Source organism: Carcharodon carcharias, chromosome 25 (genome assembly GCF_017639515.1).
Source record: "Carcharodon carcharias isolate sCarCar2 chromosome 25, sCarCar2.pri, whole genome shotgun sequence".
NCBI classification, from domain to species: domain Eukaryota; kingdom Metazoa; phylum Chordata; class Chondrichthyes; order Lamniformes; family Lamnidae; genus Carcharodon; species Carcharodon carcharias.
Genome location: NC_054491.1, coordinates 21,211,112 through 21,231,981, shown reverse-complemented (window position 1 = coordinate 21,231,981; position 20,870 = coordinate 21,211,112). Strand labels below are relative to the sequence as shown.

Below are 20,870 nucleotides of genomic sequence, written 5' to 3'. Positions count from 1 at the left end.
TCTGATCAGAATTATACCAATGCAGTCTGTATGGAATTATTACTCTCAATAAATGCAGAGTGATTTGTAATTAATTATCGGGGTTAAAGTGCTGCTGTCCCATTTGTGTTTAATTATTGAGGTTACTGTGTTGCTGTCTGAATGTATATAATTGTTGGGATGGCTGTGCTGCTGTCTGATTTGTGTATAATTATTGGGGCCACAGTGCTACTGTCTAATTTATATATAATTATTGTGGTTACAGTGCTGTTGTCTGATTTGTACATAATGATTGGATTCTCAGTGCTGCTGTCTTATTTCTATATAAATATTGGAGTATCAGCGATGCTGCCTGAATGTATATAGGAAGTGACAAGGTATTGGAGGTGTTGGCAGGCTTAAAAGTGGACAAATCTCCAGGTCTGGATGATTTGTGACCCAGAATGCTGAGGGAGGCAAGGGAGGAGATCACAGGGGCTCTGACCCAAATTTTTAATTCCTCTCTGGCCACGGGGGATTTGCCAGAGGACTGGAGAACAGCTAATGTGGTTCCGCTATTTAAGAAGGGCTGTGGAGATAAGCCAGGGAACAACAGGCCAGTGAGTCGCACGTCAGTGGTAGGGAAACTATTGGAGAAATTTCAGAGGAGAGTATCTATCTCCACTTGGAGAGGCAAAGTTTGATCAGGGATAGTCAGCATGGCTTTGTTAGAGGGAGGTCATGCCTAACAAATTTGATTGAATTTTTTGAGGAGGTGACCAGGTGTGTAGATGAGGGTAGTGCAGTTGATGTAGTTTATATGGATTTCAGCAAAGCCTTTGACAAGGTCCCACATGGGAGACTTATAAAGAAGGCAAAGGCACATGGGATACAGGGTAATTTGATAAGGTGGATTCAAAATTGGCTTAGTTGTAGGAGGCAGAGGGTGATGACAGAAGGATGCTTTAGTGACTGGAAGCCAGTGTCCAATGGCGTACCACAGGGACCTGTGCTGGGTCCTCTATTATTTGTAATTTATATAAACGACATAGATGACTATTTGGGGTGTAGGATTAGTAAGTTTGCGGATGACACAAAGATTGGCTGGGTGGTTAACAGTGAGGTTGAGTGTCTTGGGCTACGGGAAGATATAGACGGGATGGTCAAATGGGCAGATAAGTGGCAGATGGAATTTAACCCTGAAAAGTGTGAGGTGATATACTTTGGAAGGAGTAATTTGACAAGGAAGTATTCAAAGAACGGCATGGCACTAGGAAGTTCTGAGGAACAAAGGGACCTTGGCTTGTGTGTCCATAGAAGGCGGAGGGGCATGTTAGTGGGGTGGTGAAAAAGGCATATGGGACACCTGCCTTTATCAATCGAGGCATAGATTACAAAAGTAGGGAGGTCATGTTAGAGTTGTACAGAACCTTGGTGAGGCCACAGCTGGAGTACTGTGTACAGTTCTGGTCGCCACATTATAGGAAGGATGTGATTGCACTGGAGGGGGTGCAGAGGAGATTCACCAGGATGTTGCCTGGGATGAAATATTTAAATTATGAAGAGAGGTTGGATAGACTTGGGTTGTTTTCGTTGGAGCAGAGAAGACTGAGGGGCGACCTGATCGAGGTGTACAAGATGATGAGGGGCATGGACAGAGTGGATAGGGAGCAGCTGTTTCCCTTAGTTGAAGGGTCAGTCACAAGGGGGCATAAGTTCACAGTGAGGGGCAGGAGGTTTAGGGGGGATGTGAGGAAAAACTTTTTAACCCAGAAGGTGGTGACGGCCTGGAATGCGCTGCCTGGGAGGGTGGTGGAGGTGGGTTGCCTCACATCCTTTAAAAAGTACCTGGATGAGCACTTGGCACGTCATAACATTCAAGGCTATGGGCCAAGTGCTGGTGAATGGGATTAGGTAGGTAGGTCAGGTGTTTCTCACGTGTCAGTGCAGACTCGATGGGAAGAAGGGCCTCTTCTCCACTGTGATTCTGTGATTCTGTGATAATTGCTGGGGTCAGTGCTGCTCCCTGATTTGTATATAATCATTGAGGTTACAGTGCTGCTCTCTGATTTGTATATAATTATTCGGGTCTCAGTGCTGCTGTCTGGTTTGTATATAATTATGCAGGTTACAGTGCTGCTCTCTGATTTGTATATAATTATTGGCGTTACGGTGCTGCTGTCTGATGTATATATAAATGTTGGTGTTACAATGCTGTCTCATTTGTATATACTTAGTGGGGTTACGATGCTGTTGTTTGATTTGTATACAATTATTAGGGTTACAGTGCTGCTGTCTGGTTTGTATATAATTATTGTGGTTACAGTGCTGCTGTTTGGTTTGTATATAATTATTGTGGTTACAGTGCTGCTCTCTGCTTTGTATATAATTATTGAAGTTGCAGTGCTGCTCTCTGATTTGTATATAATTATTGGGGTTACAGTGCTCCTCTCTGATTTGTATATAATTATTGAAGTTACAGTTCTGCTCTCTGATTTGTATATAATTATGGAGGTTACAGTGTTGCTCTCTGATTTGTATATAATTATGCAGGTTATGGTGCTGCTCTCTGATTTGTATATAATTATTGGGGTTACAATGCTGTCTCCTTTGTATATAATTATTGGGGTTACAATGCTTTTGTGTGATTTGTGTACAATTATTGGGGTTACAGTGCTGCTCTCTGATTTGTATATATTTATAGGCACTACAGTATTCCTGTCTGATGTGTATATATATTGAATTTTGGGGCTACTGTGCTCCTGTCTGCTGTGTCTATAATTATTGGGGTCACACTGCTACTGTCTGATTTGTATATATTTATTGGGATTAATGTGCTGCTATCTGACATGTATATAATTCTTGGGGTTTCAGTGCTGCTCTCTGGTTTGTATATAATTATTGGGGTTACAATGCTGTCTTATTTGTATATAATTATTGGGGTTACAATGCTTTTGTGTGATTTGTATAAAATTATGGAGGTTACAGTGCTGCTATCTGATTTGTATATAATTATGGAGGTTACAGTGCTGCTGTTTGATTTGTATATACTTATTGTGCTTACAGTGCTGCTGTCTGGTTTGTATATAATTATTGTGGTTTTAGTGCTGCTGTCTGGTTTGTATATAATTATTGTGGTTTCAGTGCTGCTGTCTGGTTTGTATATAATCATTAAGATTACAGTGCTGCTGTCTGGTTTGTAAAAAATAATTGGGGTAACAGTGCTGCTGGCTGATTTGTACATAATTATTGGGGTCACAGTACTGCTATCAGATTTGTATCTAATTCGTGGGGTTACAGTTCTGCTGTCTGATGTGCATATAATTATAGGCACTACATTATTACTGTCTGATGTGTACATATTTAATTTTGGGGCTACTGTGCTCGTATCTGATGTGTATCTAATTATTGGGGTCGCAGTGCTGCTATCTGATTTGTATATAATTATTGGGGTTACAGTGCTGTTGTCTGGTCTGTATATAATTATTGGGGTTACAATGCTGCTGTCTGGTTTGTATATAATTATTGGGGTTACAGTACTGCTGTCTGGTTTGTAGAAAATTATGGAAGTTACAGTGCTGTTTTCTGGTTTGTGTACAATTATTGGGGTTACAATGCTGCTCTCTGATTTGTATATAATTATGGAGGTTACAATGCTGCTGTCTGATTTGAATATAATTATTGGGGTTAGAGTGTTACTGTCTGGTTTGTATATAATTATTGAGGTTACAGTGCTGCGGTCTGGTTTGTGTATAATTATTGAAGTTACAGTGCTGCTGTCTGGTTTGTATATACTTATTGTGCTTACAGTGCTGCTATCTGGTTTGTATATAATTATTGTGGTTTCAGTGCTGCTGTCTGGTTTGTATATAATAATTGGGGTAACAGTGCTGCTGTCTGGTTTGTATATAATCATTGAGGCTACAGTGCTGCTGTCTGATTTCTATATAATTATTGGGGTTACAGTGCAGATGTCTGGTTTGTATATAACTATTGAGGTTACAGTGCTACCGTCTGATTTGTATATAATTATTGGGGTTACAGGGTTGCTGTCTGATTTGTATAAATTATTGAGGTTACAGTGCTGCTGTCTGGTTTGTATATAATTATTGGGGTTACAGTATTGCTGTCTGGTTTGTATATAATTATTGGGGTTACAGTGTTGCTGTCTGGTTTGTATATAATTATTGGGGTTACAGTATTGCTGTCTCATTTGTATATAATTATGGTGGTTACAGTGCTGCTGTCTGGTTTGTATATAATTATTGGGGTTACAGTGCTGCCCTCTGATTTGTAAATAATTATGGAACTTTCAGTGCTTCTGTCTGGGTTGTATATAATTATGGAGATTTCAGTGCTGCTCTCTGGTTTGTATATAATTCTGGAGGTTACAGTGCTGCTCTCTGGTTTGTATATAATTCTGGAGGTTACAGTGCTGCTCTCTGATTTGTATATAATTATAGGCACTACAGTATTCCTGTCTAATGTGTGTATATATTTAATTTTGGGGCTAGTGTGCTCCTGTTTGGTGTGTCTATAATTATTGGGGTTTTAGTGCTGCTGTTTGATTTGTATCTAATTATTGGGGTCACAGTGATACTGTCCGATTTGTATATATTTATTTGGATTAATGTGCTGATGTCTGACATGTATATAATTCTTGGGTTATAATGCTGCTGTCTGATTTGTATATAATTATTTGGGTCACAATGCTGCTCTCTGATTTGTATATACTTATTAGGATTAATGTGCTGCTTTCTGACATGTATATAATTTCTGGGGTTACTGTACCCCTGTCTGATTTGTATATAATTATTGAGGTTACAGTGCTGCTGTCTGATGTGTGTATATATAATTATTGGTGTTGCAGTGCTATTGTCTGCGTTGTATATAATTATTGGGGTCACAGTGCTGTCTGATGAGTGTATAATTAGTGGGGTTACAGTGCTGTCTGTGTGTATTATTATTGGGGTCACAGTGTTGTCTGATGTGTGTATAATTATTGGGCTGACAGTGCTGTCTGTGTGTATTATTACTGGGGTCACAGTGTTGTCTGATGTGTGTATAATTATTGGGCTGACAGTGCTGTCTGTGTGTAGAATTATTGGGGGCGACAGTACTATCTGATGTGTGTAGAATTATTGGGGATTACAGTACTGTCCGATGTGTGTAGATTTATTGGGGGTGACTGTACTGTCTGATGTGTGTAGATTTATTGGGGGTTACAGTGCTGTCTGATGTGTGTAGTATTATTGGGGGTGACTGTGCTGTCTGATGTGTGTAGTATTATTGGGGGTGACTGTGCTGTCTGATGTGTGTAGTATTATTGGGGGTGACTGTGCTGTCTGATGTGAGTAGAATTGTCGGGGGTGACTGTGCTGTCTGATGTGAGTAGAATTATTGGGGATTACAGTACTGTCCGATGTGTGTAGATTTATTGGGGGTGATTGTGCTGTCCGATGTGTGTAGATTTATTGGGGGTGATTGTGCTGTCTGATGTGTGTAGATTTATTGGGGGTGATTGTGCTGTCTGATGTGTGTAGATTTATTGGGGGTGATTGTGCTGTCCGATGTGTGTAGATTTATTGGGGGTGACTGTGCTGTCCGATGTGTGTAGATTTATTGGGGGTGACTGTGCTGTCCGATGTGTGTAGATTTATTGGGGGTGATTGTGCTGTCTGATGTGTGTAGATTTATTGGGGGTGACTGTGCTGTCCGATGTGTGTAGATTTATTGGGGGTGACTGTGCTGTCCGATGTGTGTAGATTTATTGGGGGTGACTGTGCTGTCCGATGTGTGTAGATTTATTGGGGGTGACTGTGCTGTCCGATGTGTGTAGATTTATTGGGGGTGACTGTGCTGTCCGATGTGTGTAGATTTATTGGGGGTGACTGTGCTGTCCGATGTGTGTAGATTTATTGGGGGTGACTGTGCTGTCTGATGTGTGTAGATTTATTGGGGGTGACTGTGCTGTCTGATGTGTGTAGTATTATTGGGGGTGACTGTGCTGTCTGATGTGTGTAGATTTATTGGGGGTGACTGTGCTGTCTGATGTGTGTAGTATTATTGGGGGTGACTGTGCTGCAATTCACTCTCTCTGTTTTTAATGAATGGGGGCCGGGCGCTGCCCTTTGACCCGGAGGTTTCATCACTTCCGGTTGGAGACGTGGCTGCCGCCGCCATCTTGCCGGCGCTCCGACCGCCGCCGAGAAGCTGCCCACCCTCCGCTGCTGAGCTGGAACCCCCTCAACATTAATATTCAGCGAAGGACCAGGCCCGCACAGGACGCCAAGATGGTAAGAAACTGAATAAAAATATATGCCTTTGTTCTCCTTCCTCTGCCTCTTTCCCTCCCCCCAACTTCCCTGTCAGGTTGAGGAAAGCCCTGGCTGAGCCCGAGCTAGGCCGCGCTCCCACAAAGACCTCTTTCACTATCTCTCCCCCCCCCCCCCCCCACCACCACCTTTCTGCATCGCCAACTCTCTAATAACCTCCACTTCTCCATTCTTTAATGAGATTACCCATCACAGTGCTGATTGGAGTGATATGTGCGGTAATCTGGCCCAAACACTGAGCAGAAGACTTGCCTCTTCCCCTTTCAGAACAAATGGGACACTGTGGTTAAATTTTATTGCTGACTCCCATTTGGCATTTAAATGAGTGCAACTGGGTTCTCACAATCTGTCAACTCATGTCTCCTCTGACCGTTGGGTGAAATGAGGCTTTTTTTTTTGTTCAAACTTTTATTCGCTCACTTATCCTCCCCCAGCAAAATACTCAAATGGTGTCATCAGTGTGGTTATTTGCAAATAAGCAGAACAATTCCTTCATTAAAATTAGGCAGTCGAGGTATGCAAGTCCTGGTCCTAGTCTCTCTGTTGGAGCCCTTGCTCATGAGCCTGAATTTTTGTTTGGCAGCTGGTAGATTTCCAACAATTTCTGCTCTTATTTCAAGTGTCTGCCTTGCCTTTAGTTTGGTTACTAAATCTGTTCCCCTCCCCCCCCCCCTTCCCCTTGGTGTGAGCAAGTTTTATTGTTGACGGAGGGCTGTCAGTTTTTTTTCACCATCTAAATGTGACACATCATCACTTGCTAAATGGTCCAAGATGGAACTGTCTAAAAGCTCACCTAGTTGTGGTGTTCGAGAAAATTGAGTGTTTTTTTTAAAGAAATGTCGTGTTCACTTTTCGTCGTGCATACTTGACTAACATAGAACTTTCACGTTGAAGGTACAAAAGGTGAACTTTGAGTTTCTCTGTTGCTGTCATAAAGATATAAAGCCCTGATTTTATTCATATTTATTTTCTGTCAGCAAATTTTTGGGGATACAATGCTGCTGAGGGAAATTCATAACTAGGTTCCACTTATTTGTCACCTGAAATGGTATGATGTGTAGCTGTCATAATATGATCATGTTTTATTAAATGTGGGCCAAATGTTAGAATTTGTCTTCCTGTATTGATTTTTTCTGTGTTGATTAAAAGCTACAGTTTAGATTTTAAAATGGTGTGGGCTGAGATTTTGCTGTGTTTTCAGATTAGAAGAATGGAACCTTGGTGATATTTGGAACTCAAAATCCCAACTCTCAGTTAACGATGAATGGCAAATTTTCCTCACTCCCTTTCCGAGATGACTTCCTTGCTTGTCTTTGGTTGTAAATTTGGGGTTCCTTGATGGCTGCTGTGCAGCCCTGTGCTACAAAGATATGCTCGTGGTGTGAGTAAGTTTTCAAAAGCTGTGTGTAAGACATGTGCTGCATTCTGCTGTTAAATGGAAATTTAAAGCAGCAGTGTTCTTTTTCAAATTTTACCTTTTATAAATGCACCACCAGCTCCCCAGTGGCGCAATGTGCAAACAGACTCCTTGTGATACTGAGCATAAAGGTTTCAGGTTTAATTCCAAGTTTCCACTGAGTTAACTGACCTCAGTCACGACAACAATTGGTCAGACTGGCCCTCAGCTAGGCATGGAAATCAACTGGGATGCTAGCTCCAGTCATCTGTGCTGTAAGGTGTGTTTGTGAATGTGGTGAGCACAGAATTGGACTCAGCTGTGATTTCATGGCCTTACCCACCCCCAGACATGCAACCCACACCATGTTTGAAAAGCTGGCCATCACTAATTAGGGACTGGTCAGTGTTCCTGGAACTCCCTTCCTAACAGCACTGAGTGTACCTGTATGGACACAGTTCAAGAATGTGGCTCACTTCCACCTTGGGGGCAGTTGGGATGGCCAGTGAAATCCATGTTCCATGACTGAATAAAAACAGTGGAAAATGTCAATTTGAGTTAAGTGCTGAAGGGTTGTCAGCATTGTGGAAGCAAGGTTCAACTCATTCAGGATAAAGAAAGCAGTAGAAAATGTGGGTAGGAACACACAAGGTGTTTTTTTTTTAATCTATTAACAAAGATGACACTAACAAAGGATGATCAGTTGTTGAGTATATTTAATACTAATAGATTTTTGTACATGAAGGGAATCAAGGAATATGGGGAGAGGGTGGCAAAGTGTAGGTAGATCAGCCATGATCTTATTGAATGGCAGAGCAGGTTTGAGGGGCCATATGGCCTACTCCGTTTGTTGTTCCTACCACAGTGCCAGGAGCTGGTATTTAGGATGCAAGTGTAGGCTGAATGAGAGCCAGCTTGTTTCACAAGTTGGATGTAATATAGTGACATATGAAGCTTGCCATCGTACATGTCAGCCTAACTCTCTCTCAGCCGCTTATTAATGTAAGTGTCATGGGTGGATACTGGGATTTACATATTCTAATTTGCATATGTCTCAGACCATGAATGCCAATAGATCTTGGCTCTCTAATTCCCGATCTATCTACCAGTGGGAAAATGGTGATAATTGACTTCTACAAAACTGCAGGCTCAAAACAGGAAAAATATGCAAGACAAAATATAATAAATGCAAATATATGTAAACTGCCAAATTATCAAAGTGGGTCGCATGGGGCTGCAGTATATAGACCAGCTGGCCTGGCTTTTCAGAAAGAAGGAACTTGTATTTATACAGCTTTTGAATCTGTGAAATACCCCACAGTGCTTCACAGCAACCATGTTCAGCCAGAAGTGGATGATCCTTCTCCGTCTCCTCCTGAGGTCCCCAGCATCACAGATGCCAGTCTTCAGCCAATTTCACTCCATGTAATATCAAGAAATGGCTGAAGCCACTGGATTCAGCAAAGGCTCGGACAGTATCCCATCTGTAGTCTTGAACACTTTTGCTCTGGAACTAGTTGCATCCCTAGCCAAGCTGTTGCAGTGCAGGTGCAACACTGGCACCAACCTGACAATGTGGAAAATTTCCCAGGACATGACCTATCCATAAAAAGCAGGACAATTCCAATCTGGCCAGTTACTGTCCCATCAGTCTACTCTTGATCATCAGCAGAGTGCTGGAAGGTGTCATAAGGGACACTTGGACAGCAATAACCTGTTCAGTGATGCACAATTTAGGTCCTGTAACTTGGCTCCTGACTTCATTACAGCCTTGGTCCAAACATAGTCAGAAGAGCTTAACTTCAGAGATGATGTGAGAGTGACTGCCCTTGACATCATCAGCATTTGAATGAGTGTGTCATTGAGAGCCCTCGCAAGATTTAATTCAATGGGAACCGGGGAAAATGCTCCACTGGCTGGAGTCATACCTAGCACAATAGAAGATGGGCTTGTTGGAGGCCAAACATCTTGGTCTTGGGACATCCTGTAGAAGTTCTTAGGGTAGTGTCCTCGGCTCAGCCATCTTCAGCTGCTTCATCAGGTCAGAAGTGGGTATGTTTGCTATTGATTGCACAATGTTCACCATTCGTGACTCCTCAGATACAGAAGCAGTCTGTGTCCATATGCAGCAGGACCTAGAAAACATTTCAGGCTTGGGGTGACATTTGTGCCAGTCAATGACCATCTCCAACAAGAGAGAATCTAACCATCATCCCTTGACATGCAATGGCATTACCATCACTGAATCCCCCACCATCAACACCCTGGGGGTTACTATTGACCAGAAACTGAACTGGGCCAGCCATATAAGTACTGTGGCTACAAGAGCATGTCAGATGCTGGGAATTCTGCAACAAGTAACTCGCCTCCTGACTCCCCAAAGCCTGTCCACTATCTACAAGGCACAAGTCAGGAGTGTGATGGGACTCTCCACTTGCCTGGATGAGTGCAGCTCAACAACACTTGAAGTTTGACACAATCCAGGACAAAGCAGCCCACTTGATTGTCACCCCATCCACTACTATAAACATTTATTTCCTCCACCACCAATGCACAGTGGGAGCAGAGGGCACCATCTATAAGATGCACTGCAGCTACTCGCTAAGCTTCCTTCAACAGCATCTTCCTGTGACCTTTACTACCTAGAAGAACAGGGGCAATAGATGCATGGCAATGCCACCTGAAAGTTCCCTCTTGGGTCACACACCGCCCTGACTTGGAAATATATTGCTGTTCCTTCACTGTCGCTGGGTCAAAATCCTGGAACTCCCTCCCTAACAGTACTGTGGGCGTATCTACTGCACCCACACAAACTGCAGAATTCAAGAAGGCAACTCATCACCACTTTATTGAAGGTAATTGGGGATGGGCAACAAATGCTGGCCTTGCTTGTATTGCTCTCGTCCCTTGAACAAGTTGAAAAAATAAATTACTTTGGAACTGTAATTACTGTGGTCTAGTAAAGGCTGAACAGGTGGCATAACTTTTTTTTAAAGACTATGGCCTGGCCTGTTAGAAATTTTCAAAATTATGCAAGAGTTTGATAGGGTAGACATGGAAGTGGTACTTTCAGTTGTGGGGAGTCACAAATAAATGATTGTCACTAATAAATCCAATATGGAATTCGGAAGTTACATCCTTCCCCACAGAGTAGTTAAAATGTAAAATTTCCTATCACATGGAGTCAGCTGCGGCTCAGTTGCTAGCACTGTCTGAGTCAGAAGGTTGTGGTTCAGTCCTGCTCCAGTACAGAACTGAGGGTGTGCTGCACTGTTGGATGTGCCCTCTTTTAGATGAGATGTTAAACAGAGGTGCTGTGCCTTCTCAGGTGGACATAAAAGATCCTATGGCACTATTTTAAAAAAGAGCAGAGGAGTTATCCAAACTGTCTTAACCAATATTTATCCTCTACCAAAATCGCTTGAAATGACCCGATCATTGTCACATTGAATGGCTTACTGCTAAGTTTTATGCTCCTCTTGCTGGCTGTGTGAACTTGCTGTGTGCATTTCCTATATTACTACAGTGGCTACACTGCAAAAATTCTTCATTGGTTGTAAAGAGCTTTGTGTGTCCTGAGGTAGTGAAAAGTGCTATAGGATTGTGAGTAGCCTTTTCTCTTTTTGGAGGTGAGTACCATAAATGCATTTACGGCAGGTTCGACAAGAGAGAAAGAAGTGTAAGGTTCCACTGATAGGTTTGGAGGCAACTCATGAGGAGAATGAACACTGGCTTGGACCAGTTGTGACTGGTGTGCTGTAGGCAAACATGACAACGGGCATTTGTACTGTGTGCAGAAAGATGCCCAAATGAGAAATTATCCTTTTAGTGGTGTTGATTGTTGGGTAAACATTGACCAGGACATAAGGAAATCATCTTTCCTCTTTGAGTAGTGGCATGGGATAATTTACATCAAATTAAACAGGTAGCCAAACTTCAGCTTTATGGGTTATCTAGAAGAAAGCAACTCCAGCAATGCAGCACTTTGCTCAATGCTATACTGAATTATCACCTTATTCCATGTTCCAGAGCTGGAATTGTACTTGAACCCACAGCCTCCTGACTCTAGTGAGTGTGCTGTCACTGAGCCAAGCTGACACTAATGTGAAAGGAAACATAGTCATATCAGTTCTCTGGTGTTTAATTGCTGATTTTAACCTTATACAAAATAAAAACAAGATGTAGTAACTAGTCAGGTGGCCAGGCAACATCTGTGCCGAGAGAGAAAAACAGGAGAAAACTTTTCAGGTGGCTTACCTTTTTGCCCCATTTCTCATTAATACTTTGTGATCAAAAATCTATTAATCTCAGGTTTGGTATTAACAGTTGAACTACATTAACTGTCATTTTTGGAAGACTGTTCCAAATTTCCACCACCCTTTGTGTGTATAAGGAATTTTTACCTTCATTCCTGACAAGCCTGGCTCTAATTTTTAGGTTATGGCCCCTAGTCCTAGACACCCCAGTCAGCAGAAATATTTTATCTCTATCCTATTGTTTCCCCTTAATATCTGAACTTCAATCAAGTTACCCCAAGCTCTTGCATTTTAGAGAACACGATCCTATTTTTTTTGGAATTTAATTTGTCTTGAGATTCAGATTTGTAATTGTGATCATTTACTTAATTTTGATATCAAACAGGAGGAAGAAGAGTTGTGTTTGGAAACAATGAGTATATTCTCCCTTAAGCAACTTGTCTGGTGTTCAAGTTACATTGGGTGTACAACAGATTGAAAGTAGTTTGATATACTGTAAGTTCTCTAACACATTTCAGAACTAATATGTTGCAGTACATAGTGAACTAGTCACTGTAACAGTAGAGTCCAGTGTTCACTATGCAGTGTTTCCTTATTGAGAGAAGCATAGATGACAACCACCACTGGTGGTATTCTTAAACTTGCATAGTTGTGGTATTGTGCTAATATTCCCTCCTCTCTCTTTTGTTATGAGCCAGAGGTAAAGTTCATGGAAATTTTTGTTTAGCAGGACGTAATGAGGTTAGTGACCTTGTTTACTGACAGTTGGTGATCCCATTTTCATGCTACTCATACAGCCTTGCTGGTAATCTATCTTGTTTTCTCCTCTTTGCGCTATCTGCTAGTCAGCAGCAGGATGGGTACATTTTTCCCAGATCATTGTGAATGCCAATCTCAAAGCAACTGGCAGGATGGATTTGAGATTGGGGTATGTGGGGCAATTTACTGCCTTTATTTAAAATTCTCTTTGTGGAGAAGTACTTGACAACCTCAGCAATATAAGAAATATGATCAGGAGTAGGTCATTCAGCCCCTTGCCTCTGCTTTGCCATTCACTAAGGTCATGGCTGATCTATCTTAGCTGCACCTACCTGCACTATCACCTACCATATTGTCTGAGAAGCTGTGGGATTTAAACCTGTGATCTCTTACTCTTGAATGACGTATCATACACACTTTTTCATCATTCTGTAGGCTTAATTTTTAGAGCAGTAATATGAAATTGGTTTTGGCATTTGGAATCCAATTCCAAGTGAGCGTGAAGACGATGGTACATGAGTGCCCTCAATTATTTAGCAAGTGCTCTGCGAATCACCAAGAATGGATGATGTTGAAACAAAAATTTCACACTTGTGCTGTAGGCATGCCCTTCTGAGCTTGAATTAAAGTATTTCTTTCATAAATGGAAGGAGCTTTATCTCACAACTGATCCGATCTGGAACCTAACTTGTGAAGCTTGATGCCAATATTGCAGAAACAGTTTGCCCTTTGGTTACTGACATCTACAATCTTAAGCAAAGTTCACCCAATTTTTTAACACACTTTTGAATTTTACACTGAGGCCCAAACAGCATATCAATAAAGTTTATAAACTAGGTCAGACCTCTGCAACTCACATTGTGCATTGCTAATTCTCACCTTGTGATCATTATGCAATACTGTTGTTTTATGAAGTACCTGTGATTGTAATTTTGAATTCAGACAGTAAGTGTGAATGGGCAAATTTAGTTTATAGCCATTCTGCCTGCAGTGCACAGTGTTGTCACTGGCTATTATATTGGTATTTTTATGCTCTTGGAAAATCATATTCAAGACTATATGCTCTAATGTGTGATGTTTTTGTATGATTTTGTTCCTCATCTATACCATCTTGGGTAAGATGCACAAATTAGTCTTGGGGAGAATCGCTCCAAAGGTTGCCTGCCTATATTTGCCTCATAGCCTGGAGTAACTCTTTCGAGTACAAACCCGTTTCCATCTGTTTCAGATGAAGTTACATAGTTTGCCATTGTGAGATTTGAACTCTTGATCTTGTGGTTACAAACCCAGTACCATAACCACTTGGCTATTTAGGCCAAAAAACACGTTTCCATCTGTTTCAGATGAAGTTACATTGTTCGCCATTGTGAGATTTGAACTCTTGATCTTGGGGATACAAGCCCAGTACCATAACCACTTGGCTATTTAGGCCAAGCCCCAAACACATTTCCATCTATTTTTTCAGATGAAATTACATTTTTCATGATTTTAACCATTGTGAGATTTGAACTCTTGATCTTAGGGTTACAAACCCAGTACCATAACCACTTGGCTATTTAGGCCAAGCATAGCCTGGAGTAAGCTGCTCTTTCCCTCACCTGGGCTTTATTAATAGGGGTGTAGAGTAGAGGAGCAGGGAGGCTTTGCTGAGCTTATACAAGACACTAGTTTGACCTCAGCTGGAGTATTGTGTGCAGTTCTGGGCTCCAAACTATAGGAAGGATGTGATCACTTTGGAGAGATTGTAGAAGAGGTTTACAAGAATGGTTCCAGGAATGATAAACTTCAGTTATGAAGACAGATTGGAGATGTTGGGACTGTTCTGCTTGGAGAGGAGAAAGCTAAGAGGAGATTTGATAGAGAAGCTCAGAATCATGACGGGGTTGGATAGAGTCAACAGGGAGACACTGTTCCCACTCATCAAGTGATTGAGAATGAGAGGGCACAGATTTAAAGTGATTTACAAAAAAAGTGAATGTGATGTGAGAAAAACTTTTTTACACAACGAGTGGTTCGGACCTGGAATGCACTGCCTGTAAGTGTAGTGGAGGCAGGTTCAATCGAGGCATTCAAGAGGGCAGGGCGTTGGATGATTATTTGAATAGAAACAACATGAAAGTGTACGGGAATAAAGCAGGAGAATGGCACTAAGTCACGATGCTCATTTGGAGAGCAGGTGCAGACACGATGGGCCAAATGGCCTCCTTTTGCACCATAACAATTCTGTGATTCCCTTTGTGGAAGATAATGACAAGTCTGCAGTCAGTACTGTACCTCCATACTACTATGTAGTTCAGATCTGAAAGTGGAGAATGAATTACACCTTCCACCACTTTATCGAGCTGTGCTTTGATGTTTCAGTTTTCTGTAACACTGTTATGCCAAATTCAGCAATTTTAAAGCGATTAGAGCAAGAGCAAGTTCGTTATGGGTTAATAGATGTCAGACACCTGCGAAGGACTTTAATCAGTCATAGTATATCATTCCTGAAGCTTTATTCACTATGAAAATAAGTTCTGGTGAATTCCTGGAAAATCTGATTTAATGAAAGATGTGAAAATGAGCCTCAGGATAAATAGAATTTGATGTTGGAGAGCTGGAGAATGGTTTTCTTGTCTTATTGTAACAGCTTTGACTTGTCTTATTGTCCTATTTGAAAATATTGTTGGAATATTATTGAATGTGTGGTATGCAAGTGTTGCATTCTTACCCATGCTCCTTGGTGTTTAGTAATACTGTAACAAGCAAGGATGCCTGCATTTGATGTGTGAAGTTTGAAATTACATAGAGGTCAGACTAACGTCATAAAGATTATACTTTAGTCAGATATTGGGACAACAGTATGTGTAGAATTGAATTAACAGCTTGCTTAACATATAGTCTTGGAGGGATAATTGAACCAGGTTATTATGTGGCATCCTGCTGTACTTAATCTTAAGGTGATAAGGATAATGGCTTCATGATTGTAAATTGCTTTTTATATAACCCACTTTCTTCTGTAAAACGTTTGAGGTTTCTTTCAATAAAATAGCTTTCTAGTCTCCAGTTGTCATTTCCAATTAGTTCAAAAGAGCGAAGTTAAACTGATTCAATTACATTTTAATACCATGTTAGGATTCAGTTTGCACATGTGCCAGGTGCTTGTGTAAATTTCATAGTGGATTGATTTCTTTAAGTTTCAAGTTACAGCACATTGCCAGTTATAACCCCTTTGTACCAAAGCTCCCACAAATATATTCAAGATTTAAAAAATAAGGTTTGTTTTGACTTGACATGTTTACCCATTCAAGGCGTAGCGATAACGTCATCTTGTAATTATATTTTCATTTTGTTTTGCTGGTAGCTGGAGTTTGAATTTGATGAAGCTAACCAGTAAAATGGAATTTCCACTCCTGTTTGAGCCAACTAATCGTAATATAGCTGGCGCACCACATAGAAGCATCATGATTTCTCACAGAAAGGTGCTTTGTTGTCAATATTTCTGGATTTGAATTTTTCTGCCTCATTGTACTTCAAAACTGGACTGGAATTTGTGGATTTATCACTTTCCTTACTCTTTTTAAGAAATAATAACCCACAAAGAGAATTTGTACATCCCATTTATCACCTTGTTTTATTGAAAGGTGAAAGTGTTTCTATTGATAGAAGCCTGTTACTGTGTGTAACAAATGTAGCCCTTTCTATTTACCTACTTGGCCATCAAGGGCACAGATATTTACCCTTTCACAGTTTCTGTTGGGAGCTTTCACAGCTGCTGGCTCTAGTTAGAAACCTATGCAGTTATTTTAAAATTATTCATTAGAACTCTAGTGATTGGACATTCTGCAAAGGCTGGAAAAAGTTTATACAGGTCAACTCACAGGCCCTTTGCCTATAAACAGCAAATAAGCAGCCAATATTCAAACTTTTAATCGTTGCTTAGTGACCTTTGTGTACATATGGACATTGAGTGAGAACTGTATTTGGCGTGCCTGTGACAGTGGCCACTGTATAGATTCACACCTGAAGAATAAGTCACTTCAGACAAGATGCTACAGACTTAGAAGTATCTGTCTTAAAGCAATGAGATCAAAGAAAAAAAAATCCAGTTCTGTATGTGCTTTTTTGAACATAGTTCCATTTCATTATTTAGCATGGTCAACTGCATAGCATTCAGACACAAGATTTGAGTTGGATTAAATCTTCAGTTTCTCATTTTCCTGGGTTGTCAGTTAAACTTTTGTTAATCAGCTAATATACCTTTTAATGACTTAAGTAAAATGCTTTGGCATTTTAGAACATTTGCATTATTCTACACGCCCAAACTGTTTAGATATACAATGTCCTTTTTAAGTAGTCTTCTCAGCCTTCAATCCTGGAGGTTTCTAGGATTGTAGTTTCATGTTCCTGGTCACCTGGCAACATGCGTGGTTAACCTCAAGTGTTATCAATGGCTAGTGATAATGCTTCCACACCTGAGCCAGAAGGTTGTGCTTCAGCCTCATTCCAGGACTTGAACACATTATCCAGGCTGATAACTTCTCTGCAGTACTGAGGGAGTTGTTCATCTGATTGTGAATGGGACCTTGCTGTGTTCACCAGTGACTAATGCTAAAAGTAACTAGCTGTAAAACTCAGAGCATATATCTAATTTTAGATGTGATTCCGCGATTGGACAACACTTGCTGAACAATCTGGAATGGAGTATGCTAAGAATTACACTAATAACCAGTTTATTATCAGTAGATTTATAATGTTGCTCATTCACATTACGCAAGCAAAAGGAACATGCCTAGGCATTGCATTTTTTTTTGAACTAAACAAAAGCGTGGGGTACAGTAGTTCCCTGGTACATTCTCCATGGCAATACCTCAACCAATCAGATTGACACTCCAACCAATCAATGCCCTTTTCTCAGTATAAATTATTACTCCCTTTGAAATTCGGCATTTTTATGTCTATCCTGATGAGTGCAGGACATGAAGCTTCAACAGCTTGCCTCTCTTTTTCAGCAATACTGTAATTGGAAAATACTTTAGAATATGAAAGGTATGAAAGAATGCAAGTTCTTTCTGTGAGAGAGTCTGGCAAGTGATGTAACGCTATTTGTGTGTTGGCAATAAGTTACTACAAAATAGAGAGAGAAAGGAAAAATGGGACTAACTGGATTGCTTTTTGAAAGAGCTTGCCCAGACTTGATTGGCCCAGCGTCCTTCCTCCGTGCTGTACTATTCTATGATCATAGACCAGTCCAATTCTATGACACATCTCGGGTTAGTTTGCCAATTTGTTCAGGCCACTTTTTGTGTTGTGTTCTGATGTTTGGTGGGAACTTTATTGCTCATTATACTCCTGAATAGCCTGAAGTTCAAGATTTGCACACATGCAGTTATGTCTAAAATTACATCCCTGCAGAAACCCTATTGCTGGCCTAACCCAAAATGACAGTCCATAGTTAACCAGCCTGAGCATTTGATGCTGCCATCATTTTTGATCAGAGGTTAAACCTTTGTTCTAAAGGGTGTTTACTGCATCAAGTGACAAGACCATAAGATTTTTTAAGAGAGTAGTTTCTGATACCCAATTCAAGTCACAAGATCCCTCTTTCCCTGGGTACATATGTAATGCTATGTCTGAGGTGGATGAAATATTTGTAATAGACGTTTGGTCCAACTGAATTTGAACTGATGGTCCAACGTCTGGTCAACATATCTTAGTTTAGTTTACTTCATTAGGGTAGGAATATGCTGTAATTTCCCTCTTGATAGCTGTTTTTTTCCTCTCTCCCTTCACTCTAGGTGCTGTTGGCTACAGCTGTTTGCACCAAGGCTGGGAAGGCAATCGTCTCACGGCAGTTTGTGGAAATGACAAGGACCCGAATTGAAGGTTTGCTGGCAGCATTCCCCAAACTGATGAACACTGGGAAGCAGCACACATTTGTGGAGACAGAAAGTGTGCGGTACGTGTACCAGCCACTGGAAAAACTCTACATGGTATTGATCACAACCAAAAATAGCAACATCCTGGAAGATCTGGAAACACTCCGTCTCTTCTCTCGAGTGGTAAGAGCAATAAACTCAAGCTGCTGAGAATACTGAAACTGAGACGATCTGAATTTATCAGGGTATTGCCACTGGTAATTGGTGCAGCTGAATTTTGTCATCATTCAGATCCACCCAGAAGCCAGCATTTCCATTGTTTTTGTCATTGCCGATGCAAAATCCAACTATTTTGCCAGCGAATTATGCTGCAAGTGTAAGAGATTCATGGGATTTGAATGAACATCCTAAAAAGTAACTATTAAGAAAACTTACCTTTATCTATAGCAGGCTTGGAGGAAAGCATTGGGAAATGGAATATAAATCAGGAGAGAGAAATATGGTATAAGGGGAGAAGGGAATGAGTAAGATGACTCTGGTAGGAAGGATACCAAAGCTAATTCACTGAGAATTTTTGAGTCATTTCAGAATATTCTGGCATTGTATTAGCTATTTATTAGATTTGTGTTTTCTGCCATAACATTAAGCAGACAGGCTTCACTCCCACTTTGCTATCCTCTTAAATGTATGAATGAGGCCTGTTAATTTACAAGCGACTGTGGTAACAAAACTTGCGTCTGTCCTTGGTAAGTTAACTCTTTGCATGCTACCTCAGCTGTGGGATTGATTTATTTATTTGCTAAATAGGTTTAGTTCATTTGAATAATTTTATTTGATGCAAATAGTAAAGGATGGACCTCAGTCTTCAGTACTATATTTAGTTGTGTCACCCAGACATAATTTTGTAACAGGTGGAAGAGCAATGTGTAAAATTAGTTGAATGTCTGGGCCAGCTGAACAATCTGAGGAATGGCAGGTGGATTTGCATCGCGAACTGTGTATGGGTGGGAGGTCAAGGGATGGGGGTGGGGGGAAAGTGAAGAACTGAGACGCATTTCTTCAGTAATTACAATAGTGTTGTGCTAAGTTCCATTGCCCTGTCACTCAGTATTTTGAAAGTTAGGATGTCTGCTTTGGCTCAGTGGATAGCACTCGTAAGTCAGAAAGTCGTGAGTTCAAGCCCCAGTCCAGAGATTTAAAGCACAATCTAGGCTGACACTCTCAATGCAGTACTGTAGGAATCTGTCCTCTGCGGGATACACAGATTGGCTACCACATTTGCCTACAATTAAGTTACTACAAATAAAAAGTAATTAATTGGCACTGAAGCGCTTTGGAATATAATGTGATAAGTATTTTATAAATGCAAGTTAATTTAAGTTGCACCTGCATTTAAAAGGCAATTTAATGTTTAAACGAGAAACCGTCCGTTGTTTCAAACACATGGGAAATGACTATCATAAAAGGATAAAGTAAGATTTGAGTGAGATGCGCTAAATTTTGCACAATGTTTTAATTCGGTTTTAGGGAATGTGACCCAAATCTGAAAAGATGATGGAGTTAATTAGTTCATAAATTCAGTTCTTTTCTCTTGAGATTTGTGTGCAACTGTGCTGTAGAGAATTGTAAAACTTGTAAACAGTTCCTCAGGGTCCACCTTTCATTCTTTCATGACGTCTTCAACTGAGGGTGCATTGCACCATATCAATAGTGCCAGGAATGACATGTTATGATCCCAAACCAAACCCCTAAATTTTGTTACTGTCCTAGGTAAAACCCCCTCAAATTTATTAGTCCAGTTAGGGACTTTTTTTTTGTTAAATCAGACAAAATTTGAAATCCCAGGTGTCTACTAAGATAATAAAGCCATAAGATTCCACGGTTTTAAACAGAAGAAATTTTACTTTAGACAGCTAATAAAGCAAACAGTCAACACTATCTATCTTACAGTCTAATATCCAGAATTAACATGAGGTAAACATGAATTATCAGGCAAACTGTGATCAACCATACCACAAACCACATATAAATGAGAGACACATCCAAGGCAGGTACCCCCAAATTTTTTCAGCCACCTACCCAGACTTTGGTGAGTCACAAAAATTCTTTAAAGCTCTGTCTTCCTCCTGAGAGATTTCAGCTACTCTCTTTTGAAGATCTATCCTCTGCCTCCAAAAGCCACTCCAACTCAGACTTGTTCAGCGACTACTTGTCCCCCTGTTGCTTGATCTCTTCTGCTGAGATTGCATTTCACTGGATTCCCAAGGCTGCAACCCAGCACCTAATTACCCCAGCATGATTCTAGCTC

At 40.7% G+C, this 20,870-nt stretch overlaps 1 protein-coding gene across 2 annotated transcripts in view; it reads left to right on the top strand.

Moving 5' to 3' along the window:
- Window positions 1-6,115: 6,115 nt before the first annotated feature.
- LOC121269722 (coatomer subunit delta) overlaps window positions 6,116-20,870 on the top strand; it is a 41,051-nt gene continuing 26,296 nt past the window's right edge. The window contains exons 1-3 of one of the 2 annotated variants that reach the window (XM_041174576.1): window positions 6,135-6,254; window positions 7,495-7,678; window positions 18,482-18,745. In XM_041174576.1, coding sequence (XP_041030510.1) covers window positions 18,548-18,745 — 198 coding nt within the window. In that variant the 5' untranslated portion in view covers window positions 6,135-6,254; window positions 7,495-7,678; window positions 18,482-18,547. Of the gene's footprint in view, window positions 6,255-7,494; window positions 7,679-18,481; window positions 18,746-20,870 lie in introns of both variants that reach the window. The other variant, XM_041174575.1, reaches the window with a different exon arrangement.